This window comes from Pseudorca crassidens, chromosome 19 (genome assembly GCF_039906515.1).
Source record: "Pseudorca crassidens isolate mPseCra1 chromosome 19, mPseCra1.hap1, whole genome shotgun sequence".
Classification (NCBI taxonomy): domain Eukaryota; kingdom Metazoa; phylum Chordata; class Mammalia; order Artiodactyla; family Delphinidae; genus Pseudorca; species Pseudorca crassidens.
In genome coordinates this window covers 34,223,330-34,245,378 of record NC_090314.1, presented here as the reverse complement: position 1 = coordinate 34,245,378, position 22,049 = coordinate 34,223,330, and the positions used below count along the sequence as shown (strand labels likewise).

Below are 22,049 nucleotides of genomic sequence, written 5' to 3'. Positions count from 1 at the left end.
ACCTTTGCTAAGCCTGAATTTTCTTCTCTGTAAATAACAGCTATCACGGCTCCTTAGAAGGTCCATTTGCATTCTCTAGTACTCAGTTTATTGAGCACTTACTACCTGCCAGGCACTGTGCTAGGCATGGGAAACATACAGAAAAAGTCAGACACCATTTCTGCCCTCACGGAGCTTATACCTTGAGAGGGTCCGGGTAGCAGAGGTGAACCAGCGACCCCAGAGGAGTGGCTAGTAGCAGTGGGGCTGTGGGTGGTGGTTGAGTTATGGGCCCGTGCGAGCCAGGCTCAGTCCCTGGCTGCCCTTTGTCTTCCTTACTCTCTTCTCTTGCTTTTTCACAGGAGCCTGCCTGGAGAGGGACTAGGGCCCACTTGGTCTTTTGTACCATTTGTTTGTACCTGATGATTATGAGAATAAAACATCACTGATGGGGATCTTTGCTGTGTCTGCAGTGAGGCTGGACCCTCAGCATGAGGCTTGCTCTGGGTTCTGAACTTGAACCAGGGTGGTCAGTGTTTCAGGGCCCTTTCTGAACTGGGGGTCAGGACATCCAGGAGTCCTCCTTTGGCCAATTCATACGTGGAAAGCAGTCAGCTCTTAGAAGCCTAGGGGCCAGGCCAAACCAAGCAGAGCCTCTTCGCTCACCTTCCCCGGGGAACAGGAATTGTGGTCCCCAAGGCCTTCTGTTCGTGCATTGCTCTGGGAAGTATTTGCTACGTGCTCACTCTGTGTCAGGCCGGGAAATAGAGGGGACACACACTTTTACTGCAGGAGAGGAAGAGCAGAGGGGTGATGGGAAGGTAGTTCCCTCCCCAGATAACAAGGCATCTCTGGATCCTGCATCCCTGCAGCTGGCACAGTGGTTCGGAGGCCCTAGGACAGCAGACTCCTTCTCATTCTTGCCTTCACGGGGCCAGGTTCCCAGACTGGGACAGCAGGCTGGGCTGAGGGAGGGGAAGGCGCATGCTTCCCTAATAAACTTGCCTGGAACTTAATCCCTCTGATTGGTAGATTCCCTCCCTGTTCCCTCCCTTCTTCGCACATTTGGGGAGGGGCACCCACAGCTGGAGCCTGAAAGCATGCAGGATGCTGGGGGCCCATGCCCATAGGAGCCCCCGGCACGTCACCCTAGCAGGATAAATACTACTCAGCTCCGTTTCACTGATGACAAGAGGGGTATTCAGTGAGGTTAAGGGCCTCATCTGAGGCCTCAGAGAAGAGGGTGCCAGAGTCAGGGCTGCAGCCCAGGCCTTGTGGCTCCTGGGCTTTTCCCACAGAATGGCTAAGTGCCTCCCACCTCTGCCCCGCCAGTCAGGGGATCTGGAGGCCCCGGCTGGGCTGACCTTACCCAGGAAGGTCATTTTAAAACAACTCATGAATATGTATTGGGCGGCAGCGCTAGCCATGTTCTGGAGCTGCCCGTCAAAGGCCCCACAGCCTCCAAGGACTGGCCTAGAAGAAGAGGGTATTTCCCTGAAGGGCCCCGGGAAGGGAAATTAACTTTAGCTCTGGGGGAATCCAGGCTTGGATTTCCTCCCTCTTTGACCCCGTGGCACTGAGGGCTCTCTTGCCACCCCACAGCCATGGCTTCTTTCCCCAGGAGCCCCTTGCCTCCTCTTTTTCTTTGAGAGCACTTTGAAATCCCACCAGACCGTGCCCTCTCACCCCATAGACTCGTGCACACGACCTGTTGGTGGTGAGACATGTCTGAGCTGTAAACATCCAGTTACTCATTTGGCAGTGATTCCAAGGCCTGCCTCGGGAGGGGAACAAGGTCATTGCCAGCACCCGTAGTCAATCACCAGATGTTTACTGGGCACTTACTGTGTGCTGAGCTACATGCTGGGGGCCACGGAACACACTTGGAAGTGGGCTGAAGTCCCCGGCTCAAGGAGTTTACAATCTTGGGGAGTTTATAATCACGGGGAGTTTACAATCACGGGGAGGAGAGATAAGGGTGTAAAGGCCTTGACTTCTTCAGGGGAGAGAATGGCTGACGTCTGGCAAGCTAGACTGGAAGGTATCTCAGAGAGTATCTCGGAGTCTTGACAGAAAGGTGGGTTTCCACAGGCAGAGAGGATGGATTCAAGAGGAAGAGCTGGAGAGCCCGAGGGGGCTGGCTTCGGGCTTGAGCGAGGTGTGCATCCAGGGAGCGTAGAGAGACCCGGCTGGGAGGAAGGGCTGGGACTAGGTATGGCGCTCTAAGGGACCGGGTCACTGAGCTTGCCTGAGGTGGCATCGTGGACCAAGGGGAGCTTTACTGCACAGTTTGTGAGGCCGTGGAGTCCAGGCCCCTAATTCTCCTCGGAGGCCCACGGTGAGAGGTCCAGCTTATCGATGGCTGAGCAATCCACAAAGCCTTGGGGGTAGCTGTTGGCTTGGAAGGGGTGCAGCGGGACCTTGGTGACGTGGGTGTTGTCACAGACAAGGCGTGACAAGGACATTTTCTGTAGAGAGTTCCGCTGCTCCTCAGTGAAGACCCCAGGGTTCTCCCACCAGAACCTGCAGAGACAGAAGCAGGGTCTCTCCATACAGCCCAGCCGTTGGACCCTCCCCCGTCTGCCAGAGGGGAAGGAAGGAGGTCACCGGAACATGCCAAGGTCTGGCGTCAGTCCTCCTGTAGGACGCCCACAGCCCACCTCCGAGAAGGGATGCCCTCCGTGCCCTCCCCCCTGAGGTCTCACTTGCCTGTCTCCATCACGGATCTGCTGGAACTGCCTTCCCAGGAGGCAGGCCAGGAGATGCCCCACCTGGCCCCTCTCTACCAGGGGCTCAGCGATGGCCCCTATCCAGATGTCAATGTTGTCAGGGGTCCCGTAGAGAACCAGTAACTTCTCAGCCAGCAACTTGTTCTTCAGCACGGCGTGCAGCTGCTTCAGTGTTTGGGGCTGTGAGAGGCCACAGAAGCCTCTCCAAGAGTTGTACCCTAGGGCAGAGAGGCTGGAGCTGTCTCATCCCCCTTGCAGAAGTGCCCGCTCCGGCTCCATCAGCCCCAGAAAGTCTGTGTTCACAGCCCTTGGGATAGGGGAGTCAGTGAGCCATTGTTTTATACTGTGGCACTTAAGCTTCGAGGGGGCTAGAAGGTTATATGGTGCTTACTATGGGTCCAGGAACTATGCTAAGCACCACACACAAACGTAAATTGAAGAACAGAGATGTCAAGTAACTTGCCTGAGGTCACATGAGTAGAAAGGGCATAGCTGGAATTTGAACCCAGGCAGTCTGGCTCTTAGGTACTACATTTAGGAAGATCCGATAGTCGTTGTTTTCCCTCTGTTACCCTTTTCTTAATATTTTCTGGACTTTTAAACTGGTTTTACAAGTCAGTTGTTGATTTCTTTCATTTGAGGAGCTCAAAGAAAGTACCAGATGTGTTCTCTGGTCTCTGCATTAAGGAGAATGGAAGATTCCATTTCACAGATGAGCAAAGTGAGTTTTAAAAACGGGCATCTCTGGACTTCCATGGAGGTCCAGTGGTTAAGACTCTGTGCTTCCACTGCAGGGGGCACGGGTTCTATCCCTGGTCAGGGAACTAAGATCCCACATGCTGCGTGGCGCGGTCAAAAAAAAAAAAAGGGCATCTCTGCCTTCTGTTTTAGAAGTGATCACCTCCTCAGGGCTACAGACAAGAGTCCCTTGGAACCCCAGAAAGTAGCTAAAAGTTCCCCAGGCCTGGCAGGACCCTAGGCCCACTCACCAGGCATCCCATGGTCCCGGCAACGCTGTATGTTGATGGCAGCCAGGTCAAAGCCGTGGATCACGTGAGTGGGCTGAAAAAGCTTGTTGCGCAGCTCGCCCGTCATCATTTTATTCTGATTCATCGATTTGGACTTCTTGGCCAGCAGGCCCCGCACCAGAGGGTCAATTCCACCTGCAAGGGAGACCCAGAGGCCATGTTGGGGATGGGGGCAGCTGGGGACATTCTTCCACTGCTGGCTCCTCCCTCCACCAGACATTTTCTCTTTCTCAGGTGAAAGAAGGGCCAACTGCACCTCTCGGGCTGGAAGTGGGGAGGAGAGAAGAGCACAGTGCAGCCCGCAGGGTATGCTGGGAGCTGGGGGTCAGTCCAGACCACCTGCCATCCTGGGGCTATGGCATGAGCATAAGCTTAGGGTTTCTTTCAAGCTCCAGTTCAGAGAGCTGGCTCCTTCACTTCCATATGTTCCCCCAATGAACTGTGCAGCTTGGGAAGAGATGTCAGAAATCTCTGGAAAATGCCCTGACTTGTCGGGCCTTAAGTAAAGCCAGTTTCAACACAGCCCACCTCAGGATAAAGGGGAGCTGGCTTCAACCTTTGGCACTTAATGTAGGTGGAAAGCCATAGAGGAGAGCAGAAAAGAGCAATTTTTTTTTTTTTTACCAGACCTAGGAATTATTTCTGCAGGGATCAGAGAAACCTGAGGCAGGGAAAGGGAACAGGGAAAACTCGGCATCTTAAAGGCCAGCGGAAGAAAGAAAGAATAATAATCACATCCTGTGTGTCAGGAACCATTGTAGGGCACTTTATACATATATTTCTATTTTTTTAATATCCTATGAGATAGGTATTATTACTGTCCCCATTTTACAAATGAAGAAACTGAGGCTCCGTGAGGTGAATTCACTTGCCTAGGGTCACACAGGAAGTGCCTGGAGTCTGACTTCCAAGCCAGGTTTCCCTAGAAGCAGGCTACAGAGTGAGACAGCCTAGTGACAGTGCTTCCCTGAAAGCACATACCATCTTTGACTATCCTCCAGGTGTTGAAGAAGAGGGTATGCAGGGGGAGCTCTGCTTCCAGACCCCATGGCTGATAATTCTCATCCAGGCGGAACACAGTGGAGGGGACCTCTAAGTGGCCAAAGCGGAAGGCGAAGGTGAAGACATTGGAAATTCGGGGATCCACAGATTCGTTATAGCCTTGGTATGGAGGGATCCACTTTTGCATCTCATCACCTAGCACAATGGGTAGGTAGTCCCTAAAGGTGATAATCTGGAAGGAGAAACAAGTCATGAGAAAAGGGTGTGAGAAGCCCTACCTCTGGCCACAGTGGACGGGCCCAGCTGTGGCACCAGACTAAGCTGGTTAGTCAGATTCTCTCTCTCAGGAACTTAGATTTCAAATGCAGCTCTTCAAGAAATTATAGCTTGAATAGAAATAGCTATTCAAGCTATTTTTGGCGGTGCTCTATCTGAGGGGACAGATGGGGTGATATGGGTTGTCATTTTCTATCATGTGCAGAAAAGCAGAGAAAACCCATCTGCAGAGAAAGAGAGTGGAGAAGTGAAGAGAGGAGCAGAGAGGAGGGAGAGACAGAGTGAGAGTAGCTGCCCTAATTCCAGATGGTTTTCAGTCTCTGGCTCTCACCCTAGTTGAGGCCCAACTACACTCCCTGCCTGGGGGTTCCAGGAGAAACCCTTACTAGCTTCCAGTTGATACATGTATAGGGTGAACCTGTACTGAACATCTGAACTAGCTTGCATGGGTTTCTTTTTCTTGTAGTCCAAGAAGCCTTATTATGGATGCAAATCCATATGTTGAAGCTCTAACCCTCTCATCTGACTGTATTTGAAGATAGGGCCTGTAAAGAGGTAATTGAGGTTAAATGATGTCATAAGGGTGGAGCCCTAATCCAAAAAGACTAGTGTCCTGATAAGATGAGAGAGACACATGCACAGGGGTAAGACATGTGACCTCCAGAAAGGAAAGAAGAATGATGTACTGGGTAACACTACACCCATCAACAGCAGAATACAAATACTTTCTAAGGACCTATGGAACATTCAACAAGATAACCATACCAGGGTTATAAAATAAACCTTAATAAATTTGGAAGAATTGAGATCATAAGAGTATATTCTCTGACCATGATGGAATCAAATTAGAAATCAGTAACAGAAAGGCAGCAGAAAAATCTCTAAACACTTAGAAATAAAACAATATACTTCTCAATAACCCACAGGTCAAAGAGGAATTCTGAAACGAAGAAACAACAACAACAAAACATACACAGTGAATTAAAATGAAAATATAGCATATCAATATTTGTGGGATACAACTAACAGTGCTAAGAGGGAAATTTATATCACTTGTAATACTTATGTTAGAAAAGAAGAAAGCTCTCAAATCAATAATCTAAGCTCCTACCTCAATAAACTAGCAGGAAGAGCAAAGTAAACCTAAAGCAAGCAGAATAAACTAAAGAAGAAAAGTCATATGATTATCTAAATCAATGCAGAAAAACCATTTGACAAAATTCCACATCTATTCATGATAAAAACTCTCAGTACACTAGGAATAGAGCAGAACGTCCTCAACTTCATATAGAGCATTTACCAAAAAAAATCACAACTAACTATACTTAATGGTGTAAACTTGAATGCTTTTCTTTTACTATTGGGAAGACAAGAATGTCTGCTCTCATCACTCTTATTCACTATAGTACTGGAAGTTGTAGCCACTGTAATAAGGCAAGAAAAAGAAATGAAAAACATACAAATTAGAAAAGAAGGAATATAACTGTCATTATTTGTAGGTGACATGACTATCTATGTAGAAAATCCCAAGGAATCTACAGAACTCCTGGAACTAATTGCATTCAACAGGTCATAGGATACAGACTCAACACATAAAAATCAATTATATTTTTATACACTGGTAATGAATAAGTGGAAACTGAAATAAGAGATGTAATACCACTTACAATTCCTCCAAAGGAAATGAAATACTCAGGTATAAATGTAATAAGCATGTATAGGATCTGTCTGATTAAAATTATAAAATGCTGATGAAATAAATCAAAGAAAATCTAAATACTTGGAGAGACATACTCTGTTTATATAGTGGAAAACTCAACATTGTAAAGATGTCAATTGTCCCTAAATTGATCTATAGTTTTAATACAATTCTTATCAAAATCTCAGCAAGATTTCTTTGTAGACATAGATCAGCATGTTTTAAAATATATATGGAAAGGTAAAGACCCTACAGTAGCCAAAATAATTTTGAAAAAGAATAAAGTGAGGAGTCATTCTTCTTAATGTTGTCTTATTGTATAGCTACAGTTATTAAACACTGTGGTACTGGTGTAGGAATAGACACATAGATTAGTGGAATATAATGGACAACCTAGAAATAGATTGACATAAATATGCCCAAATAAGTTTTTTTTACACTTTTTATTTTATATTGGAGTATAGCCGATTAACAATGTTGTGATAGTTTCAGGTGCACAGCAAAGCGACTCAGCCATACATATACATGTATCCATTCTTCCCCGGACTTCCCTCCCATCCAGGCTGCCACATAATGCCCAAATAATTTTTGACAATGGAGCAAAAGCAGTTCAAAAGGAGAAAGATAGCCTTTCAGTAAGTGGTGCTGGAGCAATTAGACAACCATACCCCCCACCCCAAATGAACCCTGACCTAAATCTTATGCTTTATACAAAAATTAACCTCAAATGGATCATGGACTTAAATGTAAAAGATAAAACTATAAAATGTCTAGAAAAATAAAACCAGGAGAAAAATCTCTGGGACCTAAGACTAGGGAAAGAATTGAAACTTGACACCAAAACACAATCTATGAAAGGAAAAAACTGATAAATTTGGCCTCATCAAAATTAAAAACTCTTACTCTGCAAAAGACCCTATTAAGAAAATGAAAAGACAAAGTACAGACTGGGAGAAAATATTTACAGTCACATATCTGACAAAGGAGTCATATCTAGAATATATAAAGAACTCTCAAAACTCAACAAAAAGACAAAATCCATTTTGAAAATGGGCAAAATATATGAACAGATGTTTGATTGAAGAGGATATCCAGATGGCAAAAAAGCACATGAAAAGAAGTTCAATATGATCAGCCATCAGATAAATGCAAAGTAAAACCACAATGCAATATCACTACATACCTGTCAGAAAGGGTAAAAAAAAAAATGAGTGATGACACCAAATAATGACCAGGATGCAGAGAAACTGGATCATTCATACATTGCTGGTGGGAATGTAAAAAACAGTACAGCCGCTCTGAAAAATACTTTGGCAGTTCCTTTTAAAACTAAAAATGGACTTAGCGTATAACCCAGCAATTGCACTCTCGGGCATATATCCCAGAGAAATAAAAAGCTATTTTCATGCAGAAACTTATCCACGAATGCTCATGGCAGCTTTATTCATAATAGCCCCAAATTGGAAGCTATGCAAATGTCATTCAATAGGTGAACGGTTAAACAAAACATGGAATACTACTCAACAACAAAAAGAAATGAACAATTGATGTATGTAACAAGTTGGACGAACCTCAAGGAAATTATGCTGCAAGTAAAAAGCCAGTCTCAAAAGAATACATACTGCATGATTTCATTTATATAATACTCATGAAATAACATAACTGTACAGATGGAGAACAGATTAGTGGTTGCCGGGGGTTAGGGATGTGGGAAGGGGGAGGGTGGATGTGGCTATAAAAAGGTAGCACAAGGGAGTCTGTGGTGATGGTAGAGGTAAGTGTCGTTATTGTGGTGGTGGTTACATGAAACTACATATGTGATACACTTACATGGAGCTACACACACACACACACACACACACACACACACACACCCCACATGAATTGACTGCACTTATAACTGGTGAAATCTGAAGAAACTTTATGGTTCGTATCTATGTTAACTTCTGGCTTTTGATATTGTACCATAGTTATGCAAACTGTTAGCACTGGGGGAGACTAGGTGCATGTGCTTTTTTTTCTTTTTGATACAACTTCCTGAGCATCTACAATTATTTTTAAATAAAATGTTTAAAAAATATGTGTATGGTTAATATCAACATATCAATTTTTCTAAGTCTCTTCTAGTTAGTCAATCAGTCAATCAACAATAGCAATTGACTATGCCTGTGACATGTGGCTTAGGTGTGGAAAATTTTAGAAGATAATCCAATCAAAACAATCAAAATAACTGTGATGTAACAGTCCCAGGAGTGATGGAGCCTGTGGTCCCAGTGATGGCCCCTGGGCGGGCATACTGAGTGACTGACATATGAATGACTCTCCAACACCCTGAATCCAGGGATTCATTTTGGGGCCGAGAAGCTGAAGAAACAAAAGAGAGGGTTTAAAAGAATGAGACAGTGGGAAAGAAGCAGCAGAGGAGAGGAAGGGGGAAAGCCGAGGAGGTCACTGGACGCGTGGCCACGGGCAGAGGGCAGAGCCAGGAGCAGAAGCGAGGCTGGCACGTGAGGCAGTTCTCCTGAGCCTCTTACCTGTATGAAGGCTCCTAGGATTTTCCGGGCTTCCTGGTAGAGCTTCTCTCCATCCCAATGAGGGTTGAGTCTCTTTAGTTCTCTGGCCAGCCGGTTGTGCTCTCGGAGAAGGAGGGTGTGGGAAACGGCCAGCAGGATCTGCTCCGAGGCTCGGGAATCTCCTGAAAGCCCAGAAGGCAGAAGGGTGGGTCCCCCCTGAGCAGCCCCAGAACCCAGTAACCTGCACAAAGAATAAATGTGGTGTCCCAGAGGGAAGCTCTCCTAAGCCCCTCCTTCCAGTTAGTTTAAGGTGGAAAGAGATCGGGGTTGCGATTCATAGATTTGAATCCCAGCTCTCCACACACACTTTTTAGTTCTGTGACTTTGGACAAGTTACTTAACATTTCTAAGCCTCAGTCTTCATGTCTGTGAAAATGGGGATAATAAGGTCGAACCCACAAGACTGTGGTAAAGAAAGACTACATACAGGTGACATTAAAAAGTAAAATTTTGCTAATTAAATCCCAACTACCTTCTAAGACAGGACCTACAAATAAACGAGGGGCTTTTTATTGTGCGGAGCAATTTGGATGGTTTTAGGAATGCAAGTTTGAGGGTAAGAGATTGGGTAGGGTTGAATTCCTTTGTGTAATAAGGGAGAAGAATCTAGAGATGGGGGCTATTGGGAAGAGAGGGTCGTATAGGTGGTAAAAGACCAGCTGTTTCATAAGGGGACTTCTTGTGTCCTCTAATCTTCAGGAAAGTCTATTAAATTCATGAATGCTTGGTCTTACTGGATATTTTAATGGAAAACAGGAAGGGCTTAATTTTGTGTCTGGACTGATGCGAGATGTGTATGGACACAGAATCCAAGAGCTCTACCAAGAGATCTGGGTCTTCTGCCATGTCTGGGTGGGCTGGGGGTTTGTCCTGGGAGAGTGGGTTTTTGGAAGAGAGAAGGCCTCCAGAAGCCACAGGCAGAGAACACCAGGAGGGCATGAGCCCCCGGAATGAAGAGAACTGGAGGGCTTTTTCTGCATACAGGATACATGGAGTGGGGACTTTGTGTTTATAGAAGTTTATAGAAAGCCTTAAAAATATACATTCCTCTTAATCTAGAACGTCCTCCTCTAGGAAGTTATCTTAGTAACTTATTAAAAATGAGCACAAGGGCTTCCCTGGTGGCGCAGTGGTTGAGAGTCCACCTGCCGATGCAGGGGACACGGGTTCGTGCCCCGGTCCAGGAGGATCCCACATGCCGTGGAGCGGCTGGGCCCGTGAGCCATGGCCGCTGAGCCTGCGCGTCCGGAGCCTGTGCTCCGCAACGGGAGAGGCCACAGCAGTGAGAGGCCTGCGTACAGCAAAAAAAAAAAAAAAAAAAAAATGAGCACAATAATTCATCAACAAGGATGCTCAGGACCTTAACAAAAACGCACAAACAAAAATCACAGAAAAACTAGAAATGACACCAATGTCTCCAAGTAAGGTTGATAAAGTACCTTATGATACATATATGTCATGGAATACCAGGCAGCCATTAAAGATAATGATGTAGAAGAATATTTAAAGATGTGATACATTAAGAGAAGACATCAGACAATGAGAAGACAGAGAATTACTTCTAGTATGACCCCAATTGTGTAAAACAAGGTAGAACTAGATGTTTGACAGAAAAGAACTGGAAACATAGGCACTAAAATGCTAACAGTGATTGTCTGTGAGTGGTGGGATTTTGTGGATTTTCTTATTTTCTTTGTGCTTTACTGGACTCCCTTAATTTTTTTTTTTTTTTATACAGTGAACACATGTTCTTAGATTCTGTATTCATCTGCGCCCTTCTGCCAGTCCTGGACCACTGCCCACGGCAATGGTGTCTTGGTGTGTGTTTTTCCAGGAGACAATGAGAAGAAGCAATGGTAAACCCTCCCTGGAAGCCGCCCAGTGGCCTCGAGAAGCTCTTCTGGCCTTGCTCTGCTCTCAGGCCCCAGGATAATCCCCTTGTGCTTTGGCCCCTCTGTTGCCAGCCTAGACTCACCTGCCAGGAAGCAGGGCACGCGGGCAGTGGTGTTGATGAACTCACAGGGGCTCGGCTTCTTGTTGTCAAAGGGCGGGTAGGCCAGCCCGTGGTCCTGGGCCTCCTGGTTGATGGCCATGAGGCCCAGCGGGCTGCTGAGATCCCGGAGGCGGCTGGCCAGGCTCTGCTCAGGGCTGTACACTAAACTGGCGTCCAGGAAGGAGGTCAGAGCATTGATCTGCTCTCGGGCCAATGACTGGTAAGGTGGAGTGGGGCAGACAAACCCGGCCCGGAAGAAAGGCATGCATTTCCCTTGAGTCTTCACCTTGGGGTCGTTGCACGGGAACTGCAGAGAGATCGGGGTGGGTGACTGGGCAGAGGTGGTACAGCTGGCAACCTCTCCCCAGGGTAGGTCTGGATGCAGCTGGCAAAGATGCTGATGGTACCCTCCTGGGACCCTGGCACCAGACAATGGCTCCAGATGCCTCCTGCTGATGCTATAAATCCTGGGCCCCCAACTCCCTGAAGGTCACTACATCTGCTGACTAAAAGGGCTGAGGGGGAATCATTCAATCTTTCATAGCAAAACCTCCAAATTTTTGGTTGAGAGAGAGTCCTGAGATCCCGGCACAAGGAAGCAGGACATGAGGCAGGAAAGGGTTTGTTAATAATTAACAACAGCTACCATTTATTTTTTCTGGACCTACCGTGTGCTTGGCATTATGCATACTTTATCTCACTTTGGTCCTCATAAAACCCTGTAAGGTAGACAATTCTGTCCCATTTTACACGTGAGAAAACGGAGGCTCAGAAAGGTTAAGTCATTTGCCCAAGATCTTACAAACTGAAAGGGCAAGATGTGGGATTCAGATCTAGGCTGACCTGACTTCACAGCTTATGTTCTTTACACCACAACACACAGCCCCGATTTGTTTGAGTGAAGAAATCATTCTCTAACTGTAAAATCATGAATAAGAAGACAGGTGCACCACTGCAAGTTCCTTTCCCTTCCTGCTGGAAGTTCCCACAAATGCCTGCCACTCACCCTGACTCATCCCTTCTGGGAGTAGCCTTCCCGACTCTGAGATGACTTCTGGTAGCATTCCACAAATTTCACTGTCTATAACATGAATCTCCCGGGGATTCCATAAAATGTGGATTCTGCTTCCCAATGTCTGGGATGAGGTTTGAGATTTTGCATGTCTAATAAGACCCCAGGTGACATCAGTGCTGCGGGGCCAGGGATGAAGACAACACTCCCCAGAGCTTCCCAATTTTGCCATTAGTGATTACTTGTCCATTTCCCACACGGGTCCTTTGTCCTTGACGGAAGGGACGGTGTCTCGTTCACCTTTGAATTCTAAGTGTTTAGCGTACTGCCTGGCACAGAGTAGATGAGTAATGTCTATTTGCTAAATAAATGGGTGAGTGAATGAATAGACGTGTGAGGCTTGGGAAGCTGTCAAATCAACATTCAAGATCTCCAGGAGGTCCTGGCTGACAGGCTGGGAACGTCTGCCACATCAGGGAGGCAAGGGGTTTGCCAGGGACCCGCAGCTGCAGGGCCTACCATGATGGGGAAACAGTTGTCTCCCTGGATACAGTGCTCATCACACTGTACTTTGGAGTACTCGCTGCTCTCCAGTTCCGTGTCGGGGGCAAAATCCAGGTCGTGGTCCACAATTTGACCCCACTGCATCAAGAGCAGGGACCTGTTTGGGTCCAGAACACCCTCTTCATTTAGGTAGCCTACAATCTTGTTGGATACCTCACGGGCCTACAGGTGGAGAGAGAAGGACAGGGAGGAAAAGGTGCTTTGAGGATTCAGATTCAACTGCAGTTTACAGAGTACCTGTGATGTAACGGGTGCACTTCATCCCCATGACAAGCTTGTGAGGTACGTGGCATTACCCCCATTTTGTAGATGAGGAGACTGAGGACTAGACAGGTGAGGTCAACTCACCAAGGTCCTGTCGCTACAAGGGGCCAGGTCTGTATGACGTGCTGGCTTCAAGGCCAGTGCTCCTTCCACTCAGAGAGGGAACACAAAGACAGGCTGTCCCTGAAGTAAGTGCCACGGAGGTGCCAGGTGTCTGGGAATAGAAGAGGGGCTCTGGGGAGGGCCCGCCAACTCAGATGAGGCCAACAGATAGGACGTCCCGGCAAGCACCAGCTGATGCACTCCAGGGGCTGGGGCAGGGCAAGCGCGAACAGGATGGGGCAGGGAAGCCATCTGCCTGGGAGACCCCAGGATACTTGGCCTGACGGCAGCTGGGACGTGACCATCCCGTGGCTGGGCTCCTGGACCCGGACTCTGCTGCTCTCTAGTGGCATTTTCCGGAACACCACCAGGGAGGAAGTACAAATCTCCATCTCTCTCTCCGGATGCGGTTCTACCGCGCGTCTGTCCTCACACCTATTTCTTCTTCCTTTCCTTGTGTGTTTGTGGGAGGGCATCCTTTCCCCTCTGACTCCCATCATTCACCCGCCTGCTCGGGGCTCGCCCCCACCCCGTGTCCGCCCTCACCAACGGGACAGGGAAGCCGTTCCGCTTCTTCCTCGGCGTCCAGCCGAAGGGCAGGGAGAGCCCGTCCTCGTACTCCGCCGGCAGCCAGCGCGCCAGCGCCCTGTTGGACGCGCCCAGCGCGGGGTTCCTCCTGAAACAGCAAGACCGGCCCTCAGCCTAGGCGGCGGGTTCGCTCCGGGGTCCGCTTCTCCGCAAACCCCACGGGGATCCCCTGGGGAAGGACCCGGAGCTTCTGCCCAAGGGAAAGGGGGCGCGGAGGAGGGGCCTCTCAAATGTGGGGTGTTGGAACTACTGCCACCTCCGAAGGCGCGGGGCTCCTCTGCCCTGGGGAAAGGTGCTCCTTCCAGTGGGATACAGTGGTCTCTTTAGAAGGTGGAGAAGTTAGCGGGGTTCCAACAGAACAGATTCTAGTGGGACGCTAGTCCAGGAGGGTAAGGCGGTGGGAGTTAAGCCTGTAATGCCCAAGGGACAAAACCCCTGGCTGGGCTGAGCAGGGCAGGTGGGCTGGACAGATGGGTTGGCTGTGGTGATTGGGAGAACCTGCCTCCTAAACCCACCTACTGGCCACTCACCTGTTATTACAGTCTCCCGTGATGGTGCGGTAAGGGCTGTTCTCATCACATTTCACCAAAGGAACTGGGGCACCGCAGCCCACCTCCTGAGAGAGTGCAGTGAAGTCCAGGCTGAGGTCTGAAAGAGAAGGGACGCCAAAAGGTCTGAGTTCTTTCTCCATTCTGAGGCCCTGAGGGGAGGTTCATTTTTTGAACTTGATTTTTTGGGGAATACATTTTACGTTGTAAGTAAGCATTTCTCAGGGGGGTTTCTCATTGAATCCTGACAACTCATTAAGGTAAGAATTTAAATTCTCATTTTACGAGAGAACGAGACTTGCCCAAGGCCACACAGATAGTAACGGTCTCCAGAATTGTTAGTAGTTGTCTATCAGACCCTTTGAATCAACAGATCTTTCTTTTAGAACAATACCCCTGAGAGGTTAGGTACATGTTAGTATGAGTTAGTTTGAGAAGATTGCTTTTCTTCTAAAGCTCCACTGACGTCTAAGGTCCCAAGCACGCAGGAATCTAGATAGGAAAGATGTTGGGAAGGGACGGGGCATTTTTACGTGAGGGGCGCTGTGATCTCGGCGGGAGTAACAGAGCGGGGAGCTTCAGGCATCGGAGACCTCCACGTGGGCACAGAATGGGTCCTAATGCAGCCTGAAGGGAATCCGGCTCTGGGGGCCTTCTGCGGGGGCTCACCTGCGGAAGTTGGCAGGGGCTGAGGTTCAAGCCCCAGCACCTTTTGAGTCTCAGAGTCCAAAGTGCTCCCTACCTCTCCCTACCTTGTCCTGGTTTCCTCCTTTTGGAACTTTGGAATTTGCCCAAGTCCTAGGCTAGCTATCTTCCCCCGCTTGAGGTTTTCCCAGGGGGAACCTGCAGCCTCTTCCTCCTGTCAAGACCAATCCCCTTCCTCCGTGACCCACCGTGAACAGTGACATTTGGTAGGGGGTGGGGTGGAAGGGTGGAGGAGGTCACGATCAATCCATCGACTCATTGTTTCAGCTCCACGGTACCGAGAACAGAAGAGACAGCTCATCACCTGTGACGTAATCCCAGTAAATCCCCCCTGACACAGGGGGCTGAAATGTCCCGTCCACAGGCGGAAGTGGTGACACTGTGGCTTGGGACAGGGAGCCTGTGTTTATTAACTTTAGTCCTTCCTCTGGACAGAGGCCTTACAGATGGTGTTATAACAAAAGGCACAAATGTCCCCTCATTTGGAGTTGGCAGTGTGACCTTGCTGGGCCCAAGTTCCTTTCTCTGCAAAAGGAGCATTGGCCTGGCTGTCCGCCCAGCCCCTCCTTGCTCTGCAGTCCATGATTCTGATGGAGAGAGAGGACATGTCTCCCAGTAGGAACTGTGGCTTTTGGTGGCTTGTGTTCTCTCCTGCGGAGAGATGACCCCTTCCTGCCATCAGAGGGCTGGTGGGTTTTCTGTACCTGTGATGTTGGTCAGGGTCACTTTCTGCCTCAGTCTCTTTAAGGACTCCTCCCACACCTGCCCATGGCGGATGGCCATGCGGGTCCAGCCCTTGGCGTGCTTGAGGTATTTGGAGAGCTGTCGGGTGGTGGGTGCCTCAGAGCTCATGGCCGTCTTCAGCCTACAATGGAGAGCAACGTGGGAGTCATGACCGGGCCCTCGGCTCCGACCCTGTAGTGTGAGGTGTGAGGGGTGTGAGGTGCTGTGTGTGTACAGCAGAGCCGCGGGGGTGTGGGGAGCATGCAGGAGACCCCCACTCCTGTGCTCTCAGGATCTTTTCTTAGCTCTCCTCTGATGCCTCTGGGAAATCTCCTCTGGGAGGAGGAAGCTACAGTGTGTCTTTAAGCTTCGTTAAGTCTGATTCTCAAGGAAGGCAGACAGATGGACATGAGCACTTCCTGAATTAGAGTCAGAGGGTTGCAGCTGTGCTGGCTGCTTCCGAATCAGTTGGGGAACCTGAAAACACCTAAGTCCCAGGATGTACCGATTCAGACCGAGGAACCCCTGACCGTGGAGCTGGCCTCATGCACCGAGAATTCTGGAAATAACATGCCCATGGGCCCCAGTTCTGCCCATGAAAGCATCCTCCCTCCGATCTGGCCCTAGAGTCAGTGTGGAGTTTGTTTAGTTGTGGCTGTAGCATCTAGCCTCTTGTTGACCATTTCTTGGGCCAGATGTTCGGGCTTTGTCTTAATTACCTATCTATAAAAAGAGAAGCCCAAAACCTTTCTACTACTAAGAAGTTGGTGACCAAGGACAAGGTGGTGTCAGAAAAGTCCCTGCATGAGAACCCTCTCCCCCTTCCTGTGCCTCAGTTTCTTGTGTGTGAGATGAAGGGTCCTATGAGATGATCTTTATGGCTCTAAGACTGAAATTTTGGAAGTGGCTCAAATTCTCACAAAGGCAACCCTCCTTTGGGGATATGCGTCACAGGCTGTAACTCCTGGCCTGTCCCTGTGGATCAGGTTATCGATTCTACTGCAAGCATGAGGGGGCCTCGTGCTCAGCCTGAAGGGCGACAATGGGCGATGACCGAGCTGTAATCACCAGGTCTGACCCCTTCCAACCTCCCCCCAACCTCGGTAAGAAAGGACCCAAGAAGATAAGCCAGACTGCCTTTTGTTGCTGTTACAAGAGACATCATGGCCCAGTGGCCCAGACTGCTGCATGGCATGTCCAATGTGGTAACCGCTAGCCACATGTGGCTGTTTAAATGGAAATGCATTAAAATTAAATACAATTAAAAACTCAGCTCCTCAGTGTCACTAGCCACATTTCAAGGGCTCCGTAGCCACATGTAGTCAGTGGCTCCTGTATTGGACAGCACGGACCTAGAGTTTGAACCCTGGTTCCCCCAGGATTGGTTTACAGACATGACCTCTGAGTGAGCTAGGACTCACTGTGTTACTTACATCAGGGCCTTTGGAACACGCTGGCTGGGTTTGACTCCTGCGGCCACTTAGTAGCTGTGTGCCTTCGAGCAAGTTACTCAACATCTCTGTACCCAATTTCCTTACCCATAAAATGAGGATAATGGTAGTAATCCTGTTATTTGATCATTTTGACCTTCAAAAGCAGCTACTTCACATAGTTGGATTTAGCACTTTCTAGGATTTGGGGGAGGAAGGCGTGTGAAGAGCTGAGAGCTGTCTCTGGCACAGAGTAAACACTCACACGTGTTAGCATCAGCGCCATCACCATCATCATGGGTCCCAAAGGGCCCCCCCCACCCAAGAGAGAAGGTGTGTTGCTGGGCCTCCCAGGGCTCCACCCAAAGGTCCCATGCAAGGCCCTACCTGTTCCTGCCTTTCTCCCCTGGCTAGCGTTCTGCGCGGTCTCCTGCCTGACCTTGACTCGCCAGGGACTTACCTCCTGCTCTGCCTCAGGGCCGGGCTCCACGGGCTCAAGCAGGGCCTTGGAGGAACTCTATTTCTATCTCCAGGCCTACCCCCTTGTCCTAGCCCCCAGCCTCTCCCATCTGGATGGCCACAGCAGACTCCTAATGGGACTCACGCCTCCTCTTCTGTCCTTCTCCCATCCGTTCTCCATCCGGCTGCAGGAAGGCGCTTTTTCGAATGAAAAGCGGACCAGGCCACTCTGCCTGAAGCACTTTCTTGGCTCTCCCTGTGACGTGCATGAATCCACAAGCTTACTGTGTACGTGCTCGTGACGTTGTGGGATCTTTGCCTCTATCTAGTTCCCAAACATTTTCATCACCCTCCAAGGAGACCCCACACCCATGAACAGCCAGCCCAATCCCTCCCCTTCTCCCCCAGCCACTGTCAGCCACTGCTGTGCCTCTGACTATCTGGCCCTCAGGCTCCACCCGTGTGTCCTCTTTTCCTACTGCTGCCACCAGCGTGGGCCCTCTTTCTGTTTCCTGAGCACCCTAAGCTCTTTCCTGCCTCAGGACCTTTGCCTTTGCTGCTCCCAGACCCTGGCTTTCTACATGGCTGGCTCCTTCTCATCCTCCGTCAGGCTTCCCTGCTCCCTGCGCCTAGAGTAGCAGCCACTGCCCTGTTTATTTCCTTCATTTTCCGTATCACAGACTGTGAGTCGCTGGATTGTGTGTGTGCTTGTGAACTAATCGGTGGGGATGAGTTCCAAGGCAGGGCTGGGTCGTCCTGGGCAGCATGACTTGCAGAGGAGGTGATGAAAACCAATCGTGAGGCTTTTATTCTACCCCGACCTTGGGCTATAAAAGGATTGACATTAAGGAGGGAGAGAGAATGTTCGTCTGGAGGTAGTTGCTGAAACACCAGGCAGTTCACTCCTGCCACTGTGGGGCTTCTTCCTGGCGCTCAATCTAGTGACAAGGGCCTTGAGAGGAGGGCCCTGCTGTGTGTCCTGGAGCTATGGCTGGGGGTTGACTCCTGCCCAAAGAGCCCAAAGAGAACAAGAAAAGCAGACGTGGCTCGTGCTGTGCACCTAACAGCAGAGTAAGCCAGACAGGGCAGCCCTCGGCCCCAAATCGGCACATCCTCTAGCAGCAGAGCAAAACTTTTAGTCTTCTGCGGCATCTTTAAAGGGGACCTGGCCCAAGATGGTGTGAGGAGGGGTGACGGAGGGAGCCGCAAGCTCCAGGGCTGAGGGGTGGAGCTGTGAGCTACTGGTCAGAAACTTCTCTGGGTCAGAGAGCTGGCAGCAGAATCTCTGAGAGCCGAAAAGCGCCCAAGGAGGGAAGGAGCTTCTGACCCAACCCCTAACACCCAGGCACTAAGCTGTCCAGGCGACTTAGACTTTGCCATCCTGTATCTCTCCTACCTCCCCCAGCTTGACCCCTAAGAGGGACAGTCCTGGGCTGGGGGATGAGGAGAAGCTCGGGAAAGAGGGACGGGCGGACCATGCACCCTCCTCTCACTATGAAAGCCTAAAGCAGCTCCGAGGGGAGGAAAGTGAGAGGCTCTGGGCTTTGTCTTCTTCTGCTGACATTTGAGTTCCTGAAAGGACTAGAAGTGATCAGAGCACATCTTGTCATCTAAAAGTCAGCAAAAAAGTTATGGGACCTCTTGAGAGTTTATGCAAGGGCCAGGGAGGAATGAAACCCCAAGCCCAGTAAAGGGGCAGCAAGAGGAACGAGTAAGGTTGTTTTCTGCTCAGTAAAGTGGTTACTCTTGTTTTTCTGCCTCTCTAGCTCCAGCATGGGCTTCCTGAGGGCAGGGACCCAGTCTGCATTGCTTATTTCAGGAAACCCAGGCCCTACACATGGTCGGGAGGTGGCTGACTCTGCTGGTGTCCTGCACGTTTCTCAAGTTCATTTGGGCCCATTTATAGCTTTGGCGTGCCCCTACCCTAGCCTCTGACGGCTCACTCCCGTAACTGTCCTGGCAATTGCTTCTGAGTCAGGGTGGCTTCCTGGCTGGAGGTGCCTGGGAGTCACACAGTGTGCTACACTGCGCCCCCCCCCCCCCCAGTGCCAAGCTTGCAGCACATCTGGCTGACATCAAGGACCCTTTTGGCAGGTGAAAGGTCTGCTCTCTCGCTTGGGGTAGGATAGACTCTGAGGTGCAGCCTACACTCCGGATCTCCCTGTGGGGTCAGCTGGGGCTAGACCTTAAACCACATCCCTGCTTAACCCCCTCTTTTTACCTACCTGGCCTCACTCCCTCACTCCGCTACAGCTTTCGTGAGAGCGCTCCCCAGTAAGCCACCCGCATGTGAATCCAGGTCTCAGGTTCTGCCTCAAAGGGACCTGACCTAAGACATGTTGAATGAACGGAGAACTTCTAGGGACAGGCTTTCTGAGAGTCTGCAATGCATGACCTAAGGAATCACTTAGCCACGTGGAAGAAAGTGCTTATAGGATCAGATGAGACATCCCCTTCAAGGTAAGTTAGAGGCTGAGGATTTTAGCAATTGTTGGCTTTTACTCATACTTGCCCCATACTCGCAGGTGGGCAGGGGCTGGGAGTGGAAGGGCAGGTTATAAAATTGCTCTGGCTCATTGGCTTGTCAGGACTGGCCTAGATGCACTCGTCAGCCTAGGAAGAGAAGCATGTGGTATGTGTGTCTCACCTACCTGGTCCGGGAGTCCAGGAAGGCCTTGTTGACCTGGATCTTGACCTGACTCACAGCATCAGAGATGGTGAAGGTGGGGGTGGCCTGCTCTTGGAGGGGGAGAAGCAAGGAGCAGGGTATCAGACACCACTCTTTGGAGAAGCCCTTTGCTCTGTCTCCCTCTTTCTCCACCATTATCCCCACCACTCAAACCTGAGCAGGCAGAAGATCAAGATTAGGAAACATTCGACAGGAGGAAAAGCCCAGAATGGGAAGAATACTCTCTGATCCTCAGTAAGGTGTCAATATCACTCTTTAGGAGTCCAGTAGAATACATTCGTCCCTCAGTATCCACAGGGGATTGGTTCCAGGACCCCCCAGGATGCTCAAGGCCCTTATGTAAAAGGGCATAGTATTTGGATATAACCTATGCGCATCTTTCTGTATACTTGGAATCGCCTCTAGATTACTTATAATACTTAATGCAATGTAAATGCCATATAAATAGTTACCAGAGTGGGTTTTTTTTTGGGGGGGGGAGCCGGGGAGCTTTCTGGAATCTTTTAAAAAAAATATTTTCAATCCACTGCTTGTTGAATCTGTTGATGCAGAACCTGTGGATACAGAGGCCTGACTGGACCCAGTGAAGGGATTAAGAAGGCGTGTGACCACTCAGGTTGGCTCTGGGCTCTGGGCTGTGGGGATTTTTTTTGGTTCTTGGTGAAGTGGATCTGAAAACAAGTCCCTCAGAAGGCTTCGCTGATCACAAGGACCCTGAGGTAGGGAAGGGGATGGTGTAGAGTGGAGGTGGGGTTCCCTCTTTTACTCGAATTGGGGTCTGGAATGGTGGGGGGATGAGGATGCAGTCTTTGAACAAGGGGAGTGTAGTGGCTTAAATAGTGTCCCTCCAAAAAACTTGTCCAGCTACCACCTGAGAATGTGACCTTATTTGGAAATAGGGTCTTCGCAGATGTAGCTAATTAGGAAGAAGTCATACAGGTACAGGATGAGAGTGGGCTCTAAATCCAATGACTCGTGGTCTTATAACAAGAGGAGAGGACACACAGAGGACACCACAGAGAAGAGGGCCACGTGAAGATGGAGGCAGGTTGGAGTGACGCACGTATAAGCCAAGGATTTCTGGGAGCTACCGGAGGCTGCAAGGGGCAAGGAATGATTCTCCCCTAGAGCCTTCAGAGGAGCATGACCCAGCCAACACCTCGATTTAGGAATTCCAGCCTCCTGGACTGTAGGAGAGTAAATTCCTGTTGTCTTAAGCCGCCCAGTTTGTGGTCCTTTGTTACAGCAGCCCCAGGAAACACAATACAAGGTGGTACTTACCATTTGTGTCAGATTCTGCAACCTGGAACAAGCTCAGGGAAGCCAAAAGGACTGGGAGATGGAAGAGGACCCTCATCGCTGAAATGAGACCAGGATCAGGATGTGAGCCTTGTAGAGTCCCCATGGGTAGGACTGAATCACAGAAAGGGGGTAGTAAAGCAGAGAAAGCCCAGAGAACATGAGACACCCTAACATTAGAACAGAGGAGGGGAAACCACAGTAACTAACTAGGCATCTACCATATGTGCAGGCCCATGGTAGGTCCTGGAAGATGGAAAGAGGCAGTGGTGGAAGGGAAAGAACACAGGATTTGTGGTCAGAAGGTCCTGAGTTGTAGTTATGCATTTGCTCTAACTAGCTCTGTGACACTGAGCAGGTTACTTGACATCTCTGGGCCCCCGGCCT

The 22,049-nt window shown here is 49.4% G+C and overlaps 1 protein-coding gene across 2 annotated transcripts; it reads right to left on the bottom strand.

Moving 5' to 3' along the window:
• Nucleotides 1-1,897: 1,897 nt before the first annotated feature.
• LPO (lactoperoxidase) lies at nucleotides 1,898-21,720 on the bottom strand. Of its 2 annotated transcripts, XM_067717586.1 has the most exons (12): nucleotides 21,645-21,720; nucleotides 20,326-20,413; nucleotides 15,767-15,927; nucleotides 14,340-14,457; nucleotides 13,768-13,897; nucleotides 12,811-13,017; nucleotides 11,262-11,586; nucleotides 9,248-9,408; nucleotides 4,718-4,970; nucleotides 3,698-3,871; nucleotides 2,689-2,926; nucleotides 1,898-2,502 (listed from the first exon to the last, which is right to left on the bottom strand). In XM_067717586.1, the coding sequence occupies exons 1-12, from the start codon at nucleotides 21,718-21,720 to the stop codon at nucleotides 2,295-2,297; spliced, it is 2,139 nt and encodes a 712-aa protein (XP_067573687.1). In that variant the 3' UTR covers nucleotides 1,898-2,294. The 2 variants fall into 2 exon arrangements, with proteins under 2 accessions (XP_067573687.1, XP_067573688.1); XM_067717587.1 differs by lacking the exons at nucleotides 15,767-15,927; nucleotides 20,326-20,413.
• Between the last annotated feature and the right edge of the window lie 329 nt (nucleotides 21,721-22,049).